A 24,647-nucleotide genomic window follows, 5' to 3' on the forward strand; every position below is an offset into this window, starting at 1 on the left:
ACTGTAGTGGTCTTTCATGCTTCCCTTCTGGGGTCTAATGTGATTCTCTGCTCAAGATTCAATTTCACGTACACTGTATCATATTGTCGAGTCACTAATCAAAGCTGAATAAAGTTGCATAAGATGAGGTGTTAGCATGCATACGGCGTGTGGACAGTGGTTAGATTCTAATGTCTAATGCTGTTACCTTTATGGGTACATTTAATGCTGTAACACTTGAGCTACATTAACTGCATTTGCACACTATCTGTATTTCTATAACAAGGGGTATTCTTTTGTTCTTCCTGTTTCCGTAGAACCCAGAGGACGGCTACAGCAGGCTGAAGCGTTGGATCATGATCGGAGACCACCACCAGCTGCCCCCAGTCATCAAGAACATGGCCTTCCAGAAGTACTCCAACATGGAGCAATCCCTCTTCACTCGATTCGTGCGCCTAGGGGTCCCCACCATAGACCTGGACGCACAGGGCCGCGCACGTGCAAGGTGGGTCACGGCGGTGCAGTCACTTTTCATATAACACCCTCGTTTAAAATGCTTTTTAGCAACAACAGCGTGACCTAATGTTTCTTTCTGTCCCACAGCCTGTGTAACTTGTACAACTGGCGCTACAAACACCTGGGCAACCTGCCTCATGTCCAGCAACTACCAGAGTTCCAGGTGCCCAACCCTGGCCTGACCTTCGACTTCCAGCTCATTAACGTGGAGGACTTCAATGGGGTGGGAGAGTCTGAGCCCAACCCTTACTTCTATCAGGTCAGTGGTAAAACACCACAGCACACAAAATAAATATAAATAATTCAAACGTTTTCAGTTTCCCTCGCAAACAGGCACCACTCATATTCAAACCTCTGTTTACCCTTACATGGCTTACGATCTTCCAATATGCACAAAAATATTTAATGTACTATAAAATCTAACTAGAACCGTATTACTTTTAGTTTCATACTAAGGTTTAGAACTGTAAAAACCTGCTGCCAACATAAAGTAGCTATTACTTCAGTTTGGTTAACTGTCAAAACCAAGTAACATAACACCAGCATCCAGTCTATCTGTAACACATACAATTCACAGCTGAAACGGTTCATCACACAATATATGGCTCTTTCCAGGCAGAATTCATACACTCATGCACACTTTGTTCCAACAGAGCAGAGAACCATATTTACGCGACGCCTCCATTTCCTTTGAATTGGTTGTTGTGCCCCAGTTCATTAATTTTTCATCTTTGAAGGTTTAGCTGCCAGTCCATATGTTATATTCATCACTGCTTAGTCTGCAGCTAACACTGGGCGCCCAGCACAGACCAGTGGGTTTGCCCTTCACACTGGGAGCTAGATTGTGTTTCATTATGACATTGCTGAGACACCAAGACTGCGTGTGGGCGAGGGGAGCAGGGTTGATAGGGGTGTTTGCTTTGGCGTCGCACCAGAAAAGGAGTCGGCGTCAATTATAACTGCGGAATTATCCAAAGGCAGATTTAGAATTTTAAGGGAATGTTGAAGGATGTGTAGAAATCATGCAGCTTTTAATTAATCAAGAAATGTAACACTAGAATCACAGATAGAAAATAGATTACACTATAAAGACATAATTTCCTGAAACTCAGTAGGCTTTGACTTCAGGGGAATGCTATCCCGCCTAATGATTAAGATCTCAAATAGAAGGTATGTCTTATAACCTGCACGGCCACGGAGCATATCGCATTTCTTAATGGCCGCCACAGTCGCTTTCAACACTTTGCATGCTCACGTCCCTCAAGCCTCTTATTGTTCTTCCTTAAATCCAGACCATGTGCGCTTCTCGAGGCACCGGGTCACATGAACCTCAACTCCATTTGCTCGTTGCCAATTTCAGGCTCCTCGAGGGAATTACCAGCGTCACTCAATATGCCTGACGCGCACACATTCACGCGCGCACTTTCCTAGGAACCAGAAGGGCTACATTTGACACTGGAGGAGCCATTGTATCCGGTGGTTGCTGAACAAACACTGCTTAGCACAAACTGTGCGCAAACCATACATAAGAGTGTGTGTGTGTGTGTACACAGACAATCCATAGTGCAAAAGTCTGTCCCTGCTTCCTTGCCTCATTTGCTAAAGCACTTCCCATATCGAGTCTCAGCCCACTAATAGTACTTCAGTGTTGTCAGATGAAGAGTAAGATGCTTATCTAAATCCACATATACCGTTCTTTGAAAATTGCCTTTCTCAGCCACTAGCCTTGTTAGCTGTGGATTTTCTGCTTCACAAGCTACATTTTAAATTGTATAAGAGCATCGACGTGTTGGGGCTTTACTTACAAGTCGTCGTGGATTTATTCCTCTTATTACCTTAAATGTGCTTGTATCTATACTCTTTGCTGTTCTGCCCCTGTTTCATCCTCCCACCCTCTCCACAGTCCCTGCGTTGCCTCAGGCCTCTGGCTCAAACTCCAGTAGGTCGGGTCTGACCTTGTTATAGTTACCAGCTCCTCTCGGGGTGTCGGGGCATTAGATTTTATATTAAACATGCACGCGTGGCAGGCAAAGCTGGAAATGTTAAAGGTCTATTTTGATATTATTCCTAGTTTGTGTGTGCGAGAGAAAGGTTTGTTCATGTTTGTGGTTCTCACATCTTTTTTTTTTTTCTTTTTTGGCAGCCAAACTGAAGCAGCCTCATTAGTATTTGTAATATATTCATACGCAGAACGAAAAATGGGGGTTTACGGGAAAGGCAAATCTTGACCTTAAGTTTTGGACGATGTGGGGCATTTACTTTCTTAATTCCAGCCAAACTGGAACAGGACACCTAGTGTTACTTACACCTTCCCAAATGACTCCCTCTGCGAGCAGATAAATCTACCTGTTAACATTTAGCGTCTTGAAACACATTTCCGTTGGAGAAATATGGAGTGGTTATTGGAAATCCGAATTAGTGCCATTTGGAGGCAGGTAGTAGAGGAAGGAGAAAAAAGGCTGTCATTGTTTTTGATGTGTTGACTCCAGTGGAGCTGGATCAGGAACTGTTGATGAAGCTGCATAAATTATTATCAAAGATGTGAGGCAGTAGTCCACGTTTAATTGAAACAGAATGAATAATGCATACTGTGTGCTCTTTTCTTTCTTTTTCTTTTTTTTTTCCTTCTGTCCGGTCACATTTTGAAGGGCGAGGGTGTAGCCTCTGATCCAGGCTACACAAGCTGAGGAATTTGTCGACTGTTAAGTCGTTGAATTTACATTGACTCGCTCTGGGAAAGTCTGAAGTAGTTGGGGCTGGAGATTTGGAAATAAGACGTGACAGATAAATAGTTATTAAAGATTGGGGTATTCACATGTCAGGGCAGTGTTTTGCGTCTGTGACTAGTAAACAGCTACCACGTATAAATGTATTTTTATGTTCAGTGACAATGTAGCATTACATTCAGCGTGCTGAAACTGTGATGATGCAGCCATTTGTCACACTTCTACAAACACAATAGTCTATTCCACGGTTAATGAATATCAAAGCCACAGTAGAAATATGCCATTGATCCCTTTGCTTCCATTTAGGGGATGCTAGAATGGAACATTTTGTTCCAGCTGTAGTAGTAGTAGTGGTGGTGGTGGTGGTGTGGAGCTCAGTCTGAGGTGATTAATTCCAGCCTAAATCAGAAGGCTGCACATGCATGAATGACTCGCCTTTTATCTGGCTGGAAATTTAAACACTTGATATGCAAGAAAGGGGTATAGCAAGACGACAAAAGAATGAGAACATGAAGGTTTGAAACACAGCAGACAGCCTTCGTGTTTCAATAGAGAGACTCTTGTATTCAGGCAAGATACACTGAGTAACGTAGGGATGCATAGAATGTGGATGTGTATTTGGCTGTTAGTCAGCGTCAGGGCTGGTGTTCTTTATTTGTTGTTTGGCAGGGAAACACACATCTTTTGAGAAAATATGTGAGGTTACTACGAACTACTACGAGCTGTTAAAAACAAAGCTGTTGAAAATGATCCAGACGCTCATGAAAGACCTCTGATCAGTTAGGTCTAGAACTGTTTTTCAATTTGCACATTTATCAACTGATGAATTGTTTCATTAATACACAAGTATCTGTATTTTTACTGAAGTACATAATGTGAATACTTTTGCCACCTCTGGTCTTACCACATGCTTTCTCTTTTTTCCCTGTGAAGAACCTGGGTGAGGCAGAGTATGCTGTGGCTCTCTACATGTACATGCGTCTGCTGGGTTACCCCGCCGACCGCATCAGCATCCTCACCACCTACAACGGACAGAAACACCTGATCAGAGACGTCATCAACCAACGCTGCGCTGGAAATCCCTTCTTCAGCCAGCCTAACAAGGTACGCGCCACTTCACTTCAGTCATTTTTCTTTCTTTATCTGCACAAATAAGATCTGAGAAATCTACCCGGTGTTATTGGATACTGAGCACACGTAGCAAGCAGCAAGCTCAGCAGTCAGGTCGTGTTCTTTGTAATATTTGTACTTGTGTTGTTTTTTTTTTCCCCCCATGGAAATATCACGATTGCACCTGAACAACACTTTTTGTGTATGACACCAGATTCTACATCTATACATGTTTCCCCTCGTCAAGAAGGAATCTACAGTCGCAACAGACATGTTTTCACCTCTGTGCGTGTATAGTTCAGTGGGAACATACTTCACACACACACACACACACACACACACACGATCTGCACATGAACAGCGTCTTCACACCTCCAGATGTCAGCCGTAGTCATTGCACCAACCTCTTATCGTATGTTGCTCCGAAAAAAGAAATTCACAACTCTCAATTCTCACATGATTTATGCATAACAGATTTTCTCGACAATATTATATCCCTATAGTGCAATGTACGCACTAAACGATATTTGAATTTTAATGAATCTCAAGGATTCTTGTTGGCTGGAAGACGGAGTCGTCTGGAGTGGTGAGGCTGTAAAGAATAGCACTGCGTTATTCCCCTGAACTCAGGTTGTCTCCTTTTCTCTTTCTTTACACCGCGTTAAGTCAGCAGCCCGCTGGCACAGCTTCCCATCCCTGCTCTGTTTGTACTGCTAAATGCTTTTACTCGCTCGCCTCAGGTTATGCTTTCCTTTTCATTCTTTTTCCCCATCCATATTCTCTCATCTTTCTTCAGTTTCTCTCTTCTCTGGGCCTTTCATGTACTCAACAATGTCACGGACTATTTAAAGCTTGAAGTTGCGTGATTTCAGCGAAAGTGGCTTGTCGTCGGTTATTCGAGTGTCGCCGGACTGTAGTAGCAGATGGCCAGCATGCGTCCAGTAATGCTGGGATCAGTCCAGACATGTTGTATGTTCTGTCTGCGGCACTCTAGTAGTTTAGCACCACTGAACAAAAAGTGGAAAAAATAGGTCACAAATAAACAGAGGCCATTTTGTCCTAAAACAAGCAGGGAGCAAGTTAATCCCCCTGAGTCATTTATGATTGCAGTTTGGAGTCCAAATTAATGTTATGTCCTACCTCATGCAGGGTTGTAGTGTTTACTAATTCCCCGCTGTTGTGTCTGTTTTTTGTGCCGCGCAACACTACCTTGTTGCTTTATCTTCGAGTCCGTTTCCCGTTCTGACAGCCAGCCAGAAATTGTGCTTAGCCATGTAAAACGTCCTGCAACGTTAAGACATAAAGCGTCATTCAGTCTGCTCGTGGCCTTAGTCAGTATGCCTGCCCAGTGATAAAGTGACAGGAGTGACAGGCTGTTAGATCTGCTGAGATGAAAGATGGCCAGCGAGAGAGGGAGGGAGAGAGTGAAAGATGAAAAATAAAGAGGGGCTCTTGTGGTGGGTAAATGCTGAGCAGCTGAAAGGTCACGATGCTGAGCATTGGTTCCACAGCGCGTCTGACAATGTGTCACAATGGCTAAAACCAAGCAAATGTCAACAGCCAGCTTATTTTACTGTGATGTCTTTAATTAGACAGAAACAGAGAGGAACGCCAAGTTAGTACCAGTCCCAGTCCACCTTAAGCTTTCATGCAACCTTCAACACGTTTCGCATACACGTGGTGTGATTACTTCTGTGGACAGTATTTTTCAAAATTCAGTAGAGTAGTACATGCAGTAGATTGACTAAGGATGGACTATTTTACTGTGATAATGAATAAATGTTGTAGAATAATCCCACACTTGCAGTAAAACAGGGTTAGAGTTAACCCTGCCTGCTGATGTGGAAATCCAGGGTCAGCTCAGAGATAAAAAATTTAAAAAAAATAAATAAATAAAATTAAATGTTATCAAGATGAAACAAAGAAACGAGAAAATTACAGTTTTACTTATTTTGTCATATTTATTCATATTTAAACTGCTATTTCCTGCGATGTCAATAGCAGTGCGACAGACTACCATAATGATTGTAATCTGCGTGCAACATTTTTTTCACACTCATTAAAAGCTTAAATTTTCATAGACAGCTTTAGATGGGGGACAAGTCATCCTGAATTTGGACTGTCTCCAGAAATCGGGGACGTCTGGCCACCCTTAAAAACCCCAAACACCAAGACGGCACCATTTTTTTTGTTTTTTTTGGGCTCTCGTTCTGCCGCTTCATTTTTTGGACCTTTCCACCTTCACCACGCCTCGCAGTGATCCAGTCGCACCATGCGTGTTTAGAAGGCTAGCATTTATCCATCTAGATTACAAAACTGAAGTTTGACCTTAGGAACCACGCCCCTAGTTGGGATTCATCACAGTGGGTCAAGGGAGGAGGAATAAGAAGCGAAAGGTGTGCACAAACTTAAACAGCATGAAACTGTCTCACCAGATGTCTTGTAACCAGATATATTCAAGTAGGTAGGAACATGCCGTGAATGTCCCAGCAAGCATACTTTGAAATCCTAAGACACAAAGATGCAAGCAATACAACGTAACACTGTTACCCCTGTCAATCATGGGAATCTTTTGCGAGAAATTGAATAATCTGTCCGTCTGACTTGTGCACATTCCAGGAGGTAATTGCCGTGAATAAGACATGGCAAGACGGATAGAGTGAGTAACAAAGAGAGAACGAAGGCAGAGATCCGTGGCTGACTATCAGCTGAGAGACAGCGCGTCAATGTCTTTGTGACAACGAGGAGAAAGTAAAGATGGAAGAAAGCTGTTCTTAGTAAAATAGCACCTTTTAGCAACAACCTGTACGTTTGTGTTTGTGTGGCTCACAGCATAATGTGCGTGCGCGTTTGCGCCCACACACATGCATGTGCTGCAATGACATGACCTCTGTAATTCACTCCCTGGAAGATTTCTCATAAATAACTAAACACCATGCAAAATGCTACGCCTTGGGGAGATTGTCGATCTGTGCTTCGTTGTCACTGACTGTGGGCTAAGAATAACTCAGCGTCTCAAGCACCGCTTCTCCGCAAAAACAAGATGCCCCGTTTCATGTGTGGATGTTTGACTTGAACTTTAAACATCTGACTCGATCATGCAGCCCGTGACACCTCGTGCTATTGTAAAACCAACATATTGTTGCCTCTGGTGCTGCACCTGTTCTACATGGCAACAGGGAGACACAAATACCTCATTAGCCCCAGTGCTCTCTCTTGCACACATTCATGCGCTTTCACTGCATTCACTTTCATAATTGCTTTCACATAAAAGGAACTTATATTTGTGCGAGATTACTATGATTTATTTAGCATGGCTGGCTCATATGTAGTTCCAGGCCTCTGTGGCTTCTCAGTGGTAGCTGATGTCCTATTGATCCACTTCAGAGTGTGGATCTATAGAGGACAGGCCAACCTCTTTCTGCTGGCTTGAGTTTTTCAGCTTGTGGTCCGTATGACTGCGTGGCAGTTTTTTTTGGGCAAGTGGGTTATTTTGTTCACGTCACCACTATTTTCATTACCTTCCCCTTATTCCTTCTTACTTTATTGCATTATCATTACCAACACTGGCGACAGAGTGCTTTCCTTACTGTGTCGTCATACTTGAAACCATAAAGTCAATTTCTTATAGATTAGTGCAGTTTCCTTAAAATAATCCAAAATAATATATACTTGTGTTAACAACAGTGAACGCATTTAATGAGATTTTGTTTTCTAATGCGGAATTTGGGGAACTTCGTTGGCATCCAAGTTGTTAAACCAACTTGGCAACTCTCTTAAATGTAGACACACTTTAGGCCCCTTTATATCATATTATGACCCCCTTTGCGTTTAATAAGCCAGAGACAAACCTATATATCTTGTAGAAGGGTTTCCCATGCAATGTTAACAGATTGGAAACATTTTTGCACTTCTCAAACAACATTTTCTTTGCACCGTTTTTGCCTGTTGCTCCCGAAAACGCCCCTCCCTCCTCCCCTCCCCAAAGCTGCCTCCCCCCACACCCTCCACACACATCGGCCGCTCACCTGCTCTGTCCTGAACTGACCTTGATGGAGAAAACAGCTTGGACAACTCACATAGCACGAGAAGCTATTTTTGTTGTTCGCTAATCAAAATTGACATTGCCACCACCCGTTGAAACCTTGATATTTTTTTAGACCATGAAGATTTAAATTATTTAAAGGCAGGTGGGGAAAAACCTGAAGGAAAAGACTCCAGATATCACATGAACTAACCAGACTTTATAAGAGCCAGATAGCAAAGTTAGATTGAAAGTCAACTGTTTACTGTCAATTAGATTTATTCTTGTTATTATGGTAATTTTAAGACTGACTGATACAAAGTGCCTGCTCTTATTTTATGTGCAGACATTTCATATTCAGTAAATATTTAATGCACTACAAGAGAAGTATGTTATACTTACAGTGTAGCAGTGATACATCTAAACATTTTTTCTGCTTTGGTATCGAGTTCCAAGTGCTCTGTGTTGTCTTTATTATATAAGTTGTATCAACACTGTCAAAGCACAGCTTCGTTCTTCATGTATCAGAGTAAGTACACTTCTCAGTGAGACAGGATTACCAGGGAATGAAAGCAAACTGGCTGACACCACTTTCCCTTTGCTTCGGGGAAAGAAAAAAAAAAAAAAAATCTCCCAGAGAGCTCCGGTACTTCTCCATTCTGTGTCTCCCTGAAATAATCTCTGATCCAGTCTAGCTGCATGGCCCCAAGTATCATGGGCCTGAGTCTCCGGGGCCCAGGTAAGAGGCTACCGCTGGCAAAAGCCCTCTAAGCCGTATTAACTCTGCTGGCTGCCCGTGTGGCCCACAGCGATAACGGCAATAACAAGAAAACACAGACATCGTCGCTCCTCACTCCCCTTTAAAAAATAAAGAGAATTTAAGACGGGAAGCGGTCTCTCTCTCTCTCATGTTTTTAAACATCCGAGCTAAATCCATCCACCTGCCTAAAATGCAAACACTCATTACTTTGCAAAGTATAATCAGCCACTTTAGCTTAGTTAGCATATCTTTGATATGTGTGTGCATTTGTGCGTTGTTGTGCCTAATGAAGATGTTTGTGTCTGCGCAGGTTACAACGGTGGACAGGTTCCAGGGTCAGCAGAACGACTACATCATCCTCTCGCTGGTGCGCACCAAAGCAGTGGGACACCTAAGGTAATTACTTGTGTGCATGCCAAGCGGAAAAATATACCTGATCCAAAATAGCCTACAGCTCCCAGCAGCTTTTCCGCTATAAAAATACTTGTGTAATAGCAACTACACCAAAGATAAACATCCTCCAGGGAAACGACGCGGCAGAAACGTCGGCGCTAAACTCTCTCGAGACGGCTGCTCTCGGGAGGCTTTGTCGTGTTTAACTATTGAATGAATTTCGCTGAAGGAAATGACGGCGTCGCCGAGTTGAGCTTTATTCCGGTGCAGAGAGGATGAACGTGCGTTTAGAGCAGGAGCCGTGGAGCCGACTGTAATTTTTGTCCTGGTTGTGAAAAGCTATTGTGCGCTGGTGACAAAGAGATCAGCTCTGATCAAAGGCAAACTATGACTAGAGACGTGATTTGATGTCTTTTCGCTTCTCTCCCGTCTCTCTTCACTCAAGTGTACTCCCTTGCTGACCTTTCTTCTCTGTCTTCAGCTCTGTCTCCTTATCTCTACACCTCACTTCGTGACTCCCACCTCCTTTCCCATTTTGCCGAATTGATTTCTAGCCGAATGGCCTTTCACTCGTCAGCTGCCATGACATCCCAATGAGCCCTTTACACTTAATACGCCACAAGTTTTAATGCTAAGCTCCACACTACTTCTGTTCGCCTTTCTGGCCGGTGGCTGTGATGTACGGTGCCTGCTCTGCTCACAGATTTATCATGACAGTGGGCAGTCTGCAAATTGGAACCCCAGTGCAAATAATGAGTCATTCCTTTTGCTGCTAAATGCAGCCCCCACCCCCTGCACTCCACCCTTCAAGCGTGGTCATTTTAGCCAGCAGAGGAAGCACTTAAAAACTCTATTTTGCTCTTTCCTCATCTCACAGATAAAGCAATGAAGTGATGTACTAGAGGACGAGAGAGTGCAGCAGGCCACGGAAAGCGGTGGTTTATCTTGCTGCCAGCGCCTGCTCTCCGCTCTGTATCATTCATTTGATCTTGTCTTACACTAGACATTAGATCCTGCCTTATACACAGTCTCGGTGTTGCAGTTATTCCGTGCAGAGGCATTCGATAGCCCTGGAGCCTCTATTCTACTGGAATTGGACATTTTGCAAAACTGAATCTAGTTTTCAGTCAGATTCTTACTGTGAGTGACGGGCGCCTACATGAATATCCAATTTTCTGTCAGAGTTCAGAAGAGGTGTGGGTATATCACGAGAGAATATTTTAATTATTTGTTCGGTTGTTTGCCCGACCACGTCAAATCTGATCTCTTGAGTTTGTGAGTATGAGAAATGTTGTAATTTATTCAGTAGAATTTAGACTTTCTGAGATGTAGATGTAGATGGATGTAAGAAATATAAAATGTTGTAAAAGATTTGCTCATCAATAAGAAACAGTGGTCGCTAAGTGTTTGCTGTGGGATCTCAGATTCAGACTGAGGCAAATGTGTAAATCACACAATAATACATTTTGTGCCGTTTTTATATTAAGGGAAACAAACACACAAAAAGAAAAAAATAAATGTACAACCCATGCTAAGATAACAGAGTTTATAGATTGAGATCAAGATTTTATTTGGCTCAGTCTTGCACAATCAGTGGGTTTACATGCACAGCTTAATCAAGCTATACTCAAGATTCGACTTTCTGAATGCGGTCCTTATCCCAGTTTACATGCAATAGAGAAAATCGAATAACTGACGGGAACATGTCCTCCTCCTCCACACTAGGTGGCGATATGTGTCTTGTCATTGAGGTTAATACCATGTTAATATGGCCCCCTTTCCGGTTGACCTATTACGTCATATGATAAACGAGTCGTTCATGCGGCAGACCAGCATTTCAAACAATAAGATGCATAATAGTTCAGCTTTTTTAATCTCATGTAATGTGTGCGCTACTTCTGATGCAGATAAGATGACGCTATCCCTCAGGTGGTTCTTGTACCAGCTCTGTTTACCTTCTTCTTCTGCGACCGGCCTTCTTGGATGTTTTTGTCCTGGGGTCACACACCAGCGGAGCCGCTGTGGAGCATATGCACGTGCATTGTCCAGTTCAAGTCCAATTAAGTGTATACGTGACGGAGAAAATCAACTTCCAATCGCATTATGTGGGTGTCTTAATCGGATAAGAAGAATTCTGATTTTAGTCGGGGTAACATGTTTACATGCTCTTAAGTTGTCCAGTTAAAGTTGGATTAAGGCAGTAATTCGTTTTTTTTCGCGAGCATGTAAACGTACTGACTGTTACACAGTAGACTTGCACATTTGTTGTTGCAAAGATAAACACTGATTTAGCCGTGCATAACACTCTGGATGGACAGCTTTTTTTTTAAGGATCAGTTTGATTGTGCGGAACCAGAGAGAATTTCTTCTTCATTGGACATGGAACCACTGTAAAGCTCAGTGGCCAATGCCGCTGTAACCATTTTTACTTGTTCTTTAATTAAGCAGCTGTAATGTCAATCTGCTGCGAGTCAAACAATGACGTTTGGAACTAAGCAGATGTCGAATCCCAGCGACGCACAGAGGAGAAAGAAGGTGAAATTTATGTGTTTTTCCAGCCACAGAGAGACGCTGGTTGCCATCTGTGTCGCTGTGATATGTGGAGTGACATTTCTGGGGAGATGTACGTCATTATATGGTACAGAGCTATGACCTACCTAAGGTGTACATCTGATACAGAAGCATGAATGTAGCTTTGCATGGTCACTCCTGGCAGTTTATTAGACATTAAGATTTCTAAACAGCCTTATATGATTTGGACATTTCTTTAATAATAGGAGGAAAAAAAACAGAAGATGCCTCATTCATTCATATCTCTGTGTCCCTGACTCCTCTCAATGGTCAGCTGAGTGGTTGAAAGAGTAATGATTCATGGAAAGTTCTTGCACTGTCCATTGTGTTTTTTCCCCCCCACATACTGGCATCTCTGCTGTGCACCGCTGACTTTTACTTCGCCGTCTTCCTCCACCACTCTTCCCCCCTGTTCTCGCATCTCTCCTCATGGCAATCTGCTGCCGTGACAACCACAGGGAACGCAGCTGACCATATGATGAGCTGACCCTTGCTTTGACAGCAGAGGCATTCCTGCTGATCCACGCAGGCACGCCCACGTGCAGGAGCACGCGCTTTGACGGGGAAGCGCAGATCCGGACGCGCTTTGACACACGCGCACACGAGAAAGCACACACACAGAAATGGCATTCGTCCACTCTGCCCTGTCATGTCACAGCACGGTCCAGGTGGGCGTCTCTCAGTAGTGGCATGTCCACGGGCTATCGTGCTTCGCGATTGGATCGTCTCCTCTGCAGCTCTGCGCCCATTGGTGTAGGGCTTAGTGGTTTGTCTCTGTGGAAATGTTATCCTTCATTTAAGTTTAATTTTGTGTCGTTCCCTTTTTTTTTGCCCGAAACGTGAAGTAATTTAATCTATAGGCTGTTCATGAGCTTTCTTTCTACATATTCATGGAACTCATCATGCATTTGAAAGGATTAATCCTCTTAATCTCCCAAAGTGCTCAGGTTGACTCCGCATTGCACATTTTTTCGGCTCTGTTTCGGTACATGTGTGTTTTGTTTTTGCGTTGATGTGTTTTTGTGAACGCCTTGGCGCAGACGTGATCGCGTGCATTGCGCGAGCCAGAGTCTTCTCTCCTCAGATGCTCAGCCTGCTTCCATGCTCTGTTGTAGTCAATAAGCCAGTATGTTTTGTGTCATGCTGCAGACTTAGAGCCCTGCTAAATAATTTTATTTGCCTTGTTCCATTAGTGTAGGCAATCAAAATGCTCCACGCAGACAATAGGAAGATTACTGACTAGAAAAGGTTAAAGAAATCCATTTTTATTGATCCATTTTTTTTTTATAACGGAGCACATTTTAGTGGCTTTTAAAAGCTGTCCAACATCTCTCGCCTTTTGTCCTACATGTGTATTGAATTGATTTTTAATATACCATACAGACAGTAGGCGGATGTGTACTGTAAGCATTGTTTTACTATACCGCAGGCTGTAGCTTCAATGCTACTGTGTCTTCAGTTTTAGTGTATTTTTTCAAGCCGTTTGACAGATATATAGATGTTCAGCACTCCACCACTTTGACTAGTTGAGCGAGCAAAGCAAATATTCCTTCATTCATTCTCTGAGAAATCACTCCTCCGTCTCTAATCTCTTAATTCTACTGTATGGCAAGAAAAAGTAACCTTTCTACCCTTTGCTCTCCTCTCACACCTCTTCCTCTCTTTGTATGCTGCGCTAATTCATGCCCTTTGGCTTCTGTTCTTTTATTTCTATATTTGGCCCACTCACCTAGTGCTGCTTATCCTTCACTAAACCTCTCTCCTCCTACACCGCATTTCCCTTTTCGCTTCTTCAGTCTTTACTTGATCCCTTTTGTGGCGATCCCTTTACTTCCATTTTGGTTTTTGCCCCTACACATGATTTCCTCTCCTCCTCAATTTCACACATTCCTCCCCCAGCCCTTCACATGCTCCCCTTTGTGTCAAATCAATTTTCAACTTTTTTTTCCCTCCACAGGGACGTGAGGCGTCTGGTCGTGGCCATGTCAAGAGCTAGACTGGGTCTGTACATCTTTGCCCGGGTGTCATTGTTCCAGAACTGCTTCGAGCTAACGCCTGCCTTCAACCAGCTCACTGCCAGACCGCTGCAGCTGCACATCAGACCGCACGAGTACTACGGCCAGGAAAAGCCTGTAAGCAGACACTCATTCTAGTTTCTTGACGGCACAATATTCCATTTCATCTGGCTCATTATGAGGTATTCGGGCATCGGACTCGCCGTTAAGAGCTGAGCTTCCTATAACACGTTCCACACCAGAGCTCATTTACATGAAGCCGTTGCCATCTTGTCGTCCCCACCACGACGCTGCCGTTACAGCCCCGACTCTCGTCTAATCCTGCCTCTATATTCTGAATGGAATCATCAAATCCCTCTGGTCCCCAGTCTTACTGCAGCTTTACCCGTAGCCCGCGATCTGTTAACGGCATTCTGCAGGGGGCATCTGAAAGCATGGGAAACACGGAGCCGGCTATAATTAACCCCCAAAGGTCAGAAAGTAAAACCACTCTCTCAAATCCTGCCCGGTTGGCATGAGACGGCTGTTGTCTGGTCATTGTGTTTCAGTGACTGGGGTGTGTGACAACAGGGGTTTCTAAAATACCCCATAGCCTCTGACACTTCCTCTGACTGTAGAGTGTTCATCCCCGTGGGGGACAGCCCTTTCGGGCGCACACATGTGGCCCCCGCTTAGCCCGCCTATGCAGTCGGTAAACCCCTGCTGCTTGCATGCAGATGCAGATAAAAAAGTCAGATTTTCGTCTGGCAATAATCGCCCAGAACTGTCACGGGCTATTTAACAGTGCCAACTGAGAAGCTGTTATTACAAAAAAAAAAAAAAAAAACACTACTGCTTAATGCTCCATATGAATGAAGCACCATAAAACATAACATATAATTATGCCTGCACCTTAATGCACTGGTGTTTTTACTGATCACTTCGCTGCAATGAGACCACGCACAGTTAAGTTCTACAGTAGTGAAGTGTTCGGTCTCATTCGCTTTGACACGATGCCCACGGGGCCTCTGAGCATCACCCCTCGTATTTAGGAGGCAACAGCACAGCAGATTAAAACATTCCTCTTGCCTCACTCTTCAGTTTAGACTGTAAGACTCCGTCTGCATACTAATTCCATCCAATTACAAACTCCGCATCCGCCGTCTCTTTTGATAGTAGCGATCGCCGGAGGAACAAATTTGCTTTCGAATAACGAGCCGGCGGCGGCGGGCAGGTGAATCGTGTGCGTTTCTGCCTCAGATCAATACATCACCGGGCAGCGCCTGAAAGAGTGATCGCCTTCAAAACAGGACGGGTGGAGTTGGTCGTTGCTATTCCTTTCGCATCACATCCTCTTCTTACTGTTTTTCGTTTGTTTCCTGTGCTTCAGAGAGACGCTTCAGGACAGCCCGACCAGATCGTGAAGAACATGCCGGAGATGGCCAACCTGGTGTATAACATGTACATGCACATGATCCAGACCTCCCAGAAGTACAGACAGGTAAAAAAGCTTTCAGTAACCACAGTAGCAAAGAGGCACGGAACTACCAGCGGTGTGGACGCAACTGTTTGTGACATTACAGTGTCACAAACTGTCCCTGTTTTGGTATTTTAGTTTAAAAGCTTGTAAAAGTGTAGCACGGTAAATGGGTGACATGTAAGAAGCGTTGTAGCTGTGCGTGTGGAGAATTAACAGGCCACAAGCCAAGCACATTAAGTGAAGCTCGAGTGGTTTTTCAACGGCGTCACATGATGTCACTTTGCTCTCTTAAAAAGAGGAATACTAGAGGACTGTAAAACAATACTGAAAATGGAAATAGACCTATTTAATCTGATGCTGTCCACACACACTATAATCACAGTATAGTACTATACTATGAGACACTCAACAAAGAATATGTTAATGTTGGATACATTAAATTTCATGCACTACTATTAGAACTGACTTCAACTAATGTTTTCCAGTGTAAGACTGGACATATTTTCTATCCGTGTTTTGATTATTTCCCTTTTTCCTGGCTCCACAGCAGCAACAGCAGAACCTGGCCCTGCCTCCACAACAGAGCAAGGAAGACGCCGTGGTCGAAAAAGCGCCAGCCAGCGCCGAGGAGCCGCAGAAAGAAACCCCCATGGAGCAGGAAAGCCCAGAAGGAGGGGCGAGCTCAGAGCCAAACTCGGCGGACGGCGGTGAGAAGGAAGGAAACCAGGATGCAGGCCACGCGAAGATGCCAGAGCACCCGGGAAGAGACAGCGACAGTGAAGGCGAGGACGGCGCGGAGGGGCAGGGGCAGTAGAGTGTCCTCAGACGGGACTGCTATTGAGGGACCAGGTGGATTCCCTGAAGAGAAACGTGATTCTGAATTTGCAGATTCTTACGAGTTTTCCATATTATTATTTTTTTTGTAAAACATTGCATTTTTGCTACCGTCAGTACTTTATTAAAAAAAATGAAAAAACCTGTTAATTGTCTGCGGCGCATTTATTTACGCTCAATCGCCGCCACCGAGGATAACAATGCTCTTCACGTGATCTGTTCGTCTCACTTACACCCTAACAAATAGTCAGCAAACATGCTTAAGCTTTGCAGAATCTCTTTGTCATGATACGTCCATCCATTCATCTGCTTCCATCCCCAGCGTTAAGCACAACTCAAATCTGACTGGCTCAGCCTATACCGGCCACACAAGCTGCAACTAAGCTGCATTTGTAGGTCAGTCCCTTCACCCAAGGGCCTGCGTGCATCCTGGGGAATTTCAACTTGCCCTCCGGATGTACACACTCGCTCGACCAGCGAGCCTTAAATCCACTGCCATTCATAACTTTGCGTGGAGTAGTAGCCGGTTTGGTTTTGAGATTCGGTCATGGAGAAAATAATCCGTGTTTCCAGAAAGAAAAATGAAAAAAAAAAAATAAAAAATACACGTTCCAACCAGAACTGTGCAGTTTTAACATAAATAAATTAAATTAATTAAAGTTGCGAGGTTAACACAGTTCACAACCCTGCAGGCGAAAACACAGACTGGAAATTTATTCATTATCATGCACCAGAGGTTAGTTGTTACATCATACCCCAGGCTGATGGAACAGGTCAGCTGCACAGCTGCTTGTGCCTGGGCCAGTTCAAAGACCTGATGGAGAACCATGTGTTGATGGATGTGGAGAGACACATTTCCTGCATTCAGTCATGTGTGGAGCCATGAAATGTCTTTTTTTTTTTTTTTTTCCCCTATCTTTGAGTGCAGGGTACACCAGGTCGAGGTTCACACGAGTGTATTGGAGTAGTAGGCTATGCCTCCCTGTCGGCTGAAGAAAGGATTAGAATGAGAGGTTAGATAAGAGAGATTATCTCTGTCTTACTGAGGCTACACCTGTGAACAACTGGCAAAAGCTTTGACGCGGCGCCAGCGAGAATGTGACATACATAACCGCGTCACATGATGGAGAATTTCTGCGTAAATAAGCGCAGCCATAGCACGCGTACTAAATGTTCTACCGCATCACCAGAAACCCATGACACGCAGCACATTTTTTTTTTCTCAAGTCACATGAATGTCTGCATTGTGTAATATCCTCCTTCTTGTCGAGCCTTCCAGTTCTGTTTTCTCGCAGCTGGCCTCATGAGAATTCGGTTGCCCGTGGTACCTTGTTGTAGTAAATTAGAGCTAACTGGTGGGAAGTGGCTACCGCTACACACATCATCATCATCATCATCTGTGCGAGTCTTGAGCAGGAGCTGGGAGACTCTCTGCGAGCGAGAAGGAAACCGGGCGCTCACTTCCTCCAGAAACTTTTCCTCTGCTGAAGGTGAACATGTCTTTTATACTCACGCGACAGGTATTCATTAGGTTCATAGCTTCTTTGCCAAGCTCTCACTTCTAACCTTTGCTGCGAGTTGATGTTTCACCGAGACTAACGGCTTGCAGTAAAGTTGCATATGCGTTATTGTTTTGCTCTTTGCATAATGGGACGTGCTCAGTGCTGCTGGTAAAAGTGTCTGCAACATTTAATATCTTTCTTTTAAATTTAAGGAGGAGGCCAGTGGATTCACTGTCATTTGATTTGCAACATGTTTTAACGGGTGAAAAGTAAATAACTTGAATTTTAGCCAGAGAGTAAGAGATAAAGTTTCTTAAGTGAGAAGTCAGAATCCACTTGTGCAATGTCGTTCTACACTTAAAATAATTGCGGTTTAGTTGCTGATGTGTCTGTTTTTTTCTCTCTCTGTGTCTTTATAATGCGAGGGTGTTCACCAAAAACACGGGATCTACCATGGGACGCGCTTCTCTTGAATGTGTAATTTATTGCCCAACCCCATGTGACAGCTGTGTCACAACAGGAAATTACACATTACACAGAGTCGAGACAGCGCTGCCCGGAGGGGAGGAGGATCTGACCATTGTGTCTTAAAGCTAAAACAGGCTTAAGGAATCAATCTGACAGCGCACAACACTTTCACACTCATAAAACCATCAGTTCTACAATCTCCACTTCAAGGCCGTGCCCCGGGGAATGTTTTTCTTTCTTTTTTTTCCCCCTTTCTGGTGGATTTTATCGCATGAAAACAAGATTTACAGTCTTTTCTCTCGATGCTACGCGGTTTCACCGTGGCAAAAGTCTCAACACGTGGTTGCTGTTGTTCTTTGCGCAAAACACCAGACAGGAAAGATTCACACATCGCACACTATTCCAATTAGCCGTGTTTCATTGGGGATAAAGCAACAGGCATTTCTTTACTGCTCAGAATAGCAGCACGTTATACTCCGGCTGCTATCGGCGTTGACAGTATGCCTATTACTAAAGTATGCATGATCTCTGCTGATCTGCTATTAGTGGGTGACTAATGTGGCATCGCCAGTTTTCGACACCATGTAAGTGGGCGACTGTTGACCTCGAACAGCGGACCGGCCTGGTGTTATTGCTCGAGTGGCCAGCTTATCATGCTTTGTCAAGGCCACTGCCTAATCCTGAAAAGTACATCCAGCTCATCAACAGGGCACGTTTCAATCTGATTATCTCCTATCACCACTAAAGATGTGCTGCTCGCATAGGAGTGCTCTGATGCAGCGAACGACTTGCTATCACGTGCGATCTGAAGTGCTCTTCCAAAACAACAGCGGTCTGCTGTAGATGTTTGTCAGTTTAAGAGAAAGCACTTGCTTCGCAAATGGCGCAACTCCAACTTTTACAACTCCCAAGTTATCGCCCATTCCTAACTTTATCTCTTTCTCCCAGACTAGGATGGCCAGCTGCGGCTCGTGTCTCTGGTGCATCGTATGGCTGTGTTCTGCTGTTCATTGGCTGGCCTCTCAGCATCACCTTAGGGGCCTCTACGGCTCATCACCCCCTCACCAGTGTCTCGGCCTGACCGACTCTCCGATTACTCCTGGAGGGCGCAAACCTGGGCCGAACCTGTGCCAATAACATGAGCACTGCAAGCCGCTGTGTTGAGGTCCGCACCGGGCAATCCGGGCCTGACGACACGGGGGTCGAAAGGCGCGATTGCTGATTTTTTTTTACAGAGAAATGAGCCGCTTTGAAGAGAACCGTTGGCGTCTGTCTTGTGGAGATACCTGGGACCTCACTATGCCAGTCATACCAGAAACTTTTTAGCACTTATAACGGTCGAAGGTTGAAATGGCTTTATACTTAACATGTACAGGTTATTTTAGGGTTTCAAAAAAGCTTTTTGCCAGTGACTCTCATGACAGATAACTGTGCACTTGGAAGTTGATTTTTACTGTAGGACTAACTTGCATTAAAACGTTGAACTTGCTTATGTTTTGACTGCTTTGACTTTATGGAAACATGTGCTCAGTTGTGCAATGGTAAAATTCAACAAATTCTTTTCTAATTTTTTAATTATTTAAGGTCACCGAGGCCTGATGGATTCCCAAGATAAGATTGGGGAAATCTTTTAAGGAGTGTGAAAAGTAAAATAACTGAAATTAAGCCAAGAGAAGTAAAGAGATAAAGTTTCTTAAGTGAGAAATCAAATCCACTCTGTCAATGTCGTTCTACACTTAAAATATGCGGTTTAGTTGCTGATGTGTCTGTTTTTTTCTCTCTCTGTGTCTTTATAATGCGAGGGTGTTCACCAAAACACGGGATCTACCATGGGACGCGCTTCTCTTGAATGTGTAATTTATTGCCCAACCCCATGTGACAGCTGTGTCACAACAGGAAATTACACATTACACAGAGTCGAGACAGCGCTGCCCGGAGGGGAGGAGGATCTGACCATTGTGTCTTAAAGCTAAAACAGGCTTAAGGAATCAATCTGACAGCGCACAACACTTTCACACTCATAAAACCATCAGTTCTACAATCTCCACTTCAAGGCCGTGCCCGGGGAATGTTTTTCTTTCTTTTTTTTCCCCCTTTCTGGTGGATTTTATCGCATGAAAACAAGATTTACAGTCTTTTCTCTCGATGCTACGCGGTTTCACCGTGGCAAAAGTCTCAACACGTGGTTGCTGTTGTTCTTTGCGCAAAACACCAGACAGGAAAGATTCACACATCGCACACTATTCCAATTAGCCGTGTTTCATTGGGGATAAAGCAACAGGCATTTCTTTACTGCTCAGAATAGCAGCACGTTATACTCCGGGCTGCTATCGGCGTTGACAGTAATGCCTATTACTAAAGTTATGCATGATCTCTGCTGATCTGCTATTAGTGGGTGACTAATGTGGCATCGCCAGTTTTCGACACCATGTAAGTGGGCGGACTGTTGACCTCGAACAGGCGGACCGGCCTGGTGGTTATTGCTCGAGGTGGCCAGCTTATCATGCTTTGTCAAGGCCACTGCCTAATCCTGAAAAGTACATCCAGCTCATCAACAGGGCACGTTTCAATCTGATTATCTCCTATCACCACTAAAGATGTGCTGCCTCGCATAGGGAGTGCTCTGATGCAGCGAACGACTTGCTATCACGTGCGATCTGAAGTGCTCTTCCAAAACAACAGCGGTCTGCTGTAGATGTTTGTCAGTTTAAGAGAAAGCACTTGGCTTCGCAAATGGCGCAACTCCCAACTTTTACAACTCCCAAGTTATCGCCCATTCCTAACTTTATCTCTTTCTCCCAGACTAGGATGGCCAGCTGCGGCTCGTGTCTCTGGTGCATCGTATGGCTGGTGGTTCTGCTGTTCATTGGCTGGCCTCTCAGCATCACCTTAGGGGGCCTCTACGGGCTCATCACCCCCCTCACCACGTGTCTCGGCCTGGACCGACTCTCCGATTTACTCCTGGAGGGCGCAAACCTGGGCCGAACCTGTGCCAATAACATGAGGCACTGCAAGCCGCTGTGTTGAGGTCCGCACCGGGGCAATCCGGGCCTGACGACACGGGGGTCGAAAGGCGCGATTGCTGATTTTTTTTTTTACAGAGAAATGAGCCGCTTTGAAGAGAACCGTTGGCGTCTGTCTTGTGTGGAGATATCCTGCGGTGACTCTCACTGACTGCCAGTCGATACGTCGAGAAACTTTTTTAGCAACTTATGTAACGGGTCCAGAAGGTCTGGAAAATGGCTTCCACTCATACTGTTAACATGTAATTAACTATGGATTTAGAATTTGTATGGGTTTGTCAGGAAGAAATAGGCTTTGTGCTCATGGTCTGTGACACTGCATGAAGAAGATAAGAATGAAAATGGCAACTCAACAATGGAAATGTTTAGACTTGTAAATGACTGTATGGACTCTTATAATGCGATTAAAACGGCTTTGAACTTGCCCTCTATGTTTGTCGACTGACTTATTGTATACGGTGTTTAGTGGAAAATCCATGTGAAATCTCAACGTAATGGAAAGATGGAAAAACACACAAAATTTCTTTTCCTAATTTTGTTTACCTGCTTCTTTATCTTTAAGGTCACCGAGGCCTGAGGATTATCCCAGAAAGGATGAAGTCATTGGCGCAATCTTTAGGCAGATTGCCAGGTAATGTCAACACAGATAGAAACACAACTGCACACATAAAAGATGGGCAACTTAAAGTAGCAGTACCAGTTTTGTAAGGCCAGCTAGAGGCAGTAAAACACACATCCTGTCAAAATGACACCCTGTTTTAATCTGCACTGACTACTGATCTTCAGCTTCACTCTAAGGTTTGAGACAATTTTCATTCTCTTGGAATAATTCCATGAGTTCACATGCTATGTCTGCAAGTCTGCAACTTTGCAAGTTGAGAAAGTCGTACCATGGTGGTGAAGAGGCTATATTTATCAGTTCCAACCTACACCCTTGCTCAATAACTTTGGGTATTTAGAACGAATGAGAATATGGATTTAAGGGTGTTTCTTCTGTAGGGTGGTTGGGGCCTTGGAGATTGGGTGAGGTGCTCAAACATCCGGCATTTGTGGAGGAACCAGCCAGCCTTCCCTCGGACACACCCAGCGTGTCAGGATGCCTTAGGAGTAACTTTACAATGCAGCCAGAGAGGGGGATGTTTAGAATATCCCTGAGCCCCCTCCCTTTAACCCATAGGACCCAAAGGCCCCCACTAACAACATCCTGTAGCCAGACACCACAGGACAGACACCCTCAGAAGGCCCATGTCCACTCTCTGTTGAGTCACAGTTGTTTTTGAGGCACAAGAAAGACCTCCACAATATTAGGAAGGTGGTCATAATGTTATGCCTGATAGGTGTAATATATAATGTTTTAATTATTGTTCATTGTACATTTGTGTTCTGATTTCTTATGCACACATCCTCATAACAGAACATATTAAATTTTCTTGGATTAGATTTAGGTGGATCCTTATTCGGTCACAACTAAGCTAAGAGCAAAAAAAAAAAAACTAAAAGGGTCTAAATCACAACCAGAGAGTCTCATGGTATAATAGATGTCTTGTTATTGGTTGAAAATGTCCAGAGCGTTTCAGACATCAAGCCCAACAGTAAACTAAGACGAACAGATCCGGAGGGTTGCTGAGTGTCTCCGTTAGCAGAGACAGCGAAGGAATGAAAAGCACTCAGAGAGGAAGTGTGAAAGTAAAATGACTTGGTGCATGAAAGTGTGAGACAGCTGCTAACATGGGCAGGCGGACTGCAAACTTCTCTTTGAGTTGGTGCATGAAGTCCTGTGACCCAGCAGCTCAGAGAAGTTCAAAGCTCCTTGTTTTTATATTATTATTTCCAATATCTGATGACTTTGTTCCTGACTGCGTCCGGCTGTGGGCTGAGCAAATAAGCTCGTTATAGTAATAACTTTTAAGGGTCTAGCTAAAGGGTTCGACCTCATATTCCTTGTGGAACATTTGAAAGCAACCATCTAAAAAAAAAAAAGAAAGAAAGAAAAATACTTTGAAGATGTATGATGGAGAGGCTCAGAGTGCTGGATGGTAGCATTAAAGTTTTGACATTGTGGGTTCTTGCCGGAGAAAGTTATTGAATTTTGAAGTCAGCCCAGAGGAAAGTTCTCGGCTCAGAGCTTTGACTCTGAAAAGGGGAGTTGGGTTTGAACCCTTGAAGTCTGCAATAATTCTTCTCATAAATAGATACTATGGATTTTTTTGTGCCTTTTGGTTGTTGCACCTTCATATAACAATATAGATGCGTCTACAAATGTAGATTAACATGTCAATCTCTGTGTCCTACACAAAGGCCAAATTTTACCCAATGAGGTGGATTGAAAAGTGAATAAAGGACAAGATCACCACTATGTCATTCAGCGTTCATAGCCCTACCAGTACCAGAAAACATTAAAACTGATTATGTTGAAACTACTTGAATGAACTGAAGGACGCCCCTGTAAGGCTCTGGTTTACTGTAACAAACGAATCCCAAACGAATCCAAAACAAATCCAGATGGGAGAAGTCTTTTAAACTGAGCTAAGACGATCGTCTCTTGGCTGCGATCTGCGACAGTTCATCACTGTGATATAAGCATGTAAGTGATCTTCTGTTGTTGTTCTTGTCTCTTTTTTTCTTGGAAAGAAAACTAAAAAAAGAAAAAAAAAACTATTTAAGAAAATATCAAAGGTTTTCTTTTAGCTATTAAGACTGAATGCGGCATGTGCGTGCTTCTCCCTTTAGAGCTGAACGCAACTTGAGAGCGTTTTATATAATGTCCTTTTAAGTTTTTCAGCAAACCCCTTGAGGTTTTCAGGCGTGCTTCGGTTTTAGATTGGAGCTTTTTTCATGGAGGAATTTAATCATCATCAAATGTTTGTCGTCTAAATGGACTATTTTATTCTGTTCTGCATTACACGGTTGCATATTTATATTCCTGTGACCTCTCTTTCTCTCTTTGTTAAATCAGCTGCCATAAAACTTTACCCCTGACCTCCAGTCAAGTTAGGTCCCTGCCATTATCCCATGCGGCGTCTCAGAAAGACGTTGGCTGATGTTTAATTCCGTTTCTTTAAGGCTAGTTGTTAGTTTCATCTCCTGTGACTCAACCCAGTTCGCTCTGAGCTATCGTGACAAAGAGGGGAGGGAGCGCTAGTGCTCGACCGAACATTTTAAGGGAATATCTCGGTAAATTACCATTTTCAACTGGCACATACTAATCCAGTGACCTTAAGTCACTCTTTGCTGCTGTTAGTTCGGTTTGCTTCAGCAGGGCTTCGT

The 24,647-nt window shown here is 43.9% G+C and overlaps 1 protein-coding gene across 4 annotated transcripts in view; it reads left to right on the plus strand.

Moving 5' to 3' along the window:
• aqr (aquarius intron-binding spliceosomal factor) overlaps positions 1-21,805 on the plus strand; it is a 50,468-nt gene extending 28,663 nt beyond the window's left edge. Inside the window, exons 30-37 of one of the 4 annotated variants that reach the window (XM_047610949.1) lie at positions 297-484; positions 583-754; positions 4,155-4,325; positions 9,426-9,511; positions 14,037-14,211; positions 15,464-15,574; positions 16,101-17,907; positions 21,160-21,805. In XM_047610949.1, the coding sequence (XP_047466905.1) occupies positions 297-484; positions 583-754; positions 4,155-4,325; positions 9,426-9,511; positions 14,037-14,211; positions 15,464-15,574; positions 16,101-16,367 (1,170 nt within the window). In that variant the 3' untranslated portion in view covers positions 16,368-17,907; positions 21,160-21,805. The remainder of the gene's footprint in view (positions 1-296; positions 485-582; positions 755-4,154; positions 4,326-9,425; positions 9,512-14,036; positions 14,212-15,463; positions 15,575-16,100; positions 17,908-21,159) is intronic. The other 3 variants (XM_047610948.1, XM_047610950.1, XM_047610951.1) reach the window with 3 other exon arrangements.
• The last annotated feature ends 2,842 nt before the right edge of the window (positions 21,806-24,647 follow it).

This window comes from Mugil cephalus, chromosome 17, assembly GCF_022458985.1.
Source record: "Mugil cephalus isolate CIBA_MC_2020 chromosome 17, CIBA_Mcephalus_1.1, whole genome shotgun sequence".
Lineage (NCBI taxonomy): Eukaryota > Metazoa > Chordata > Actinopteri > Mugiliformes > Mugilidae > Mugil > Mugil cephalus.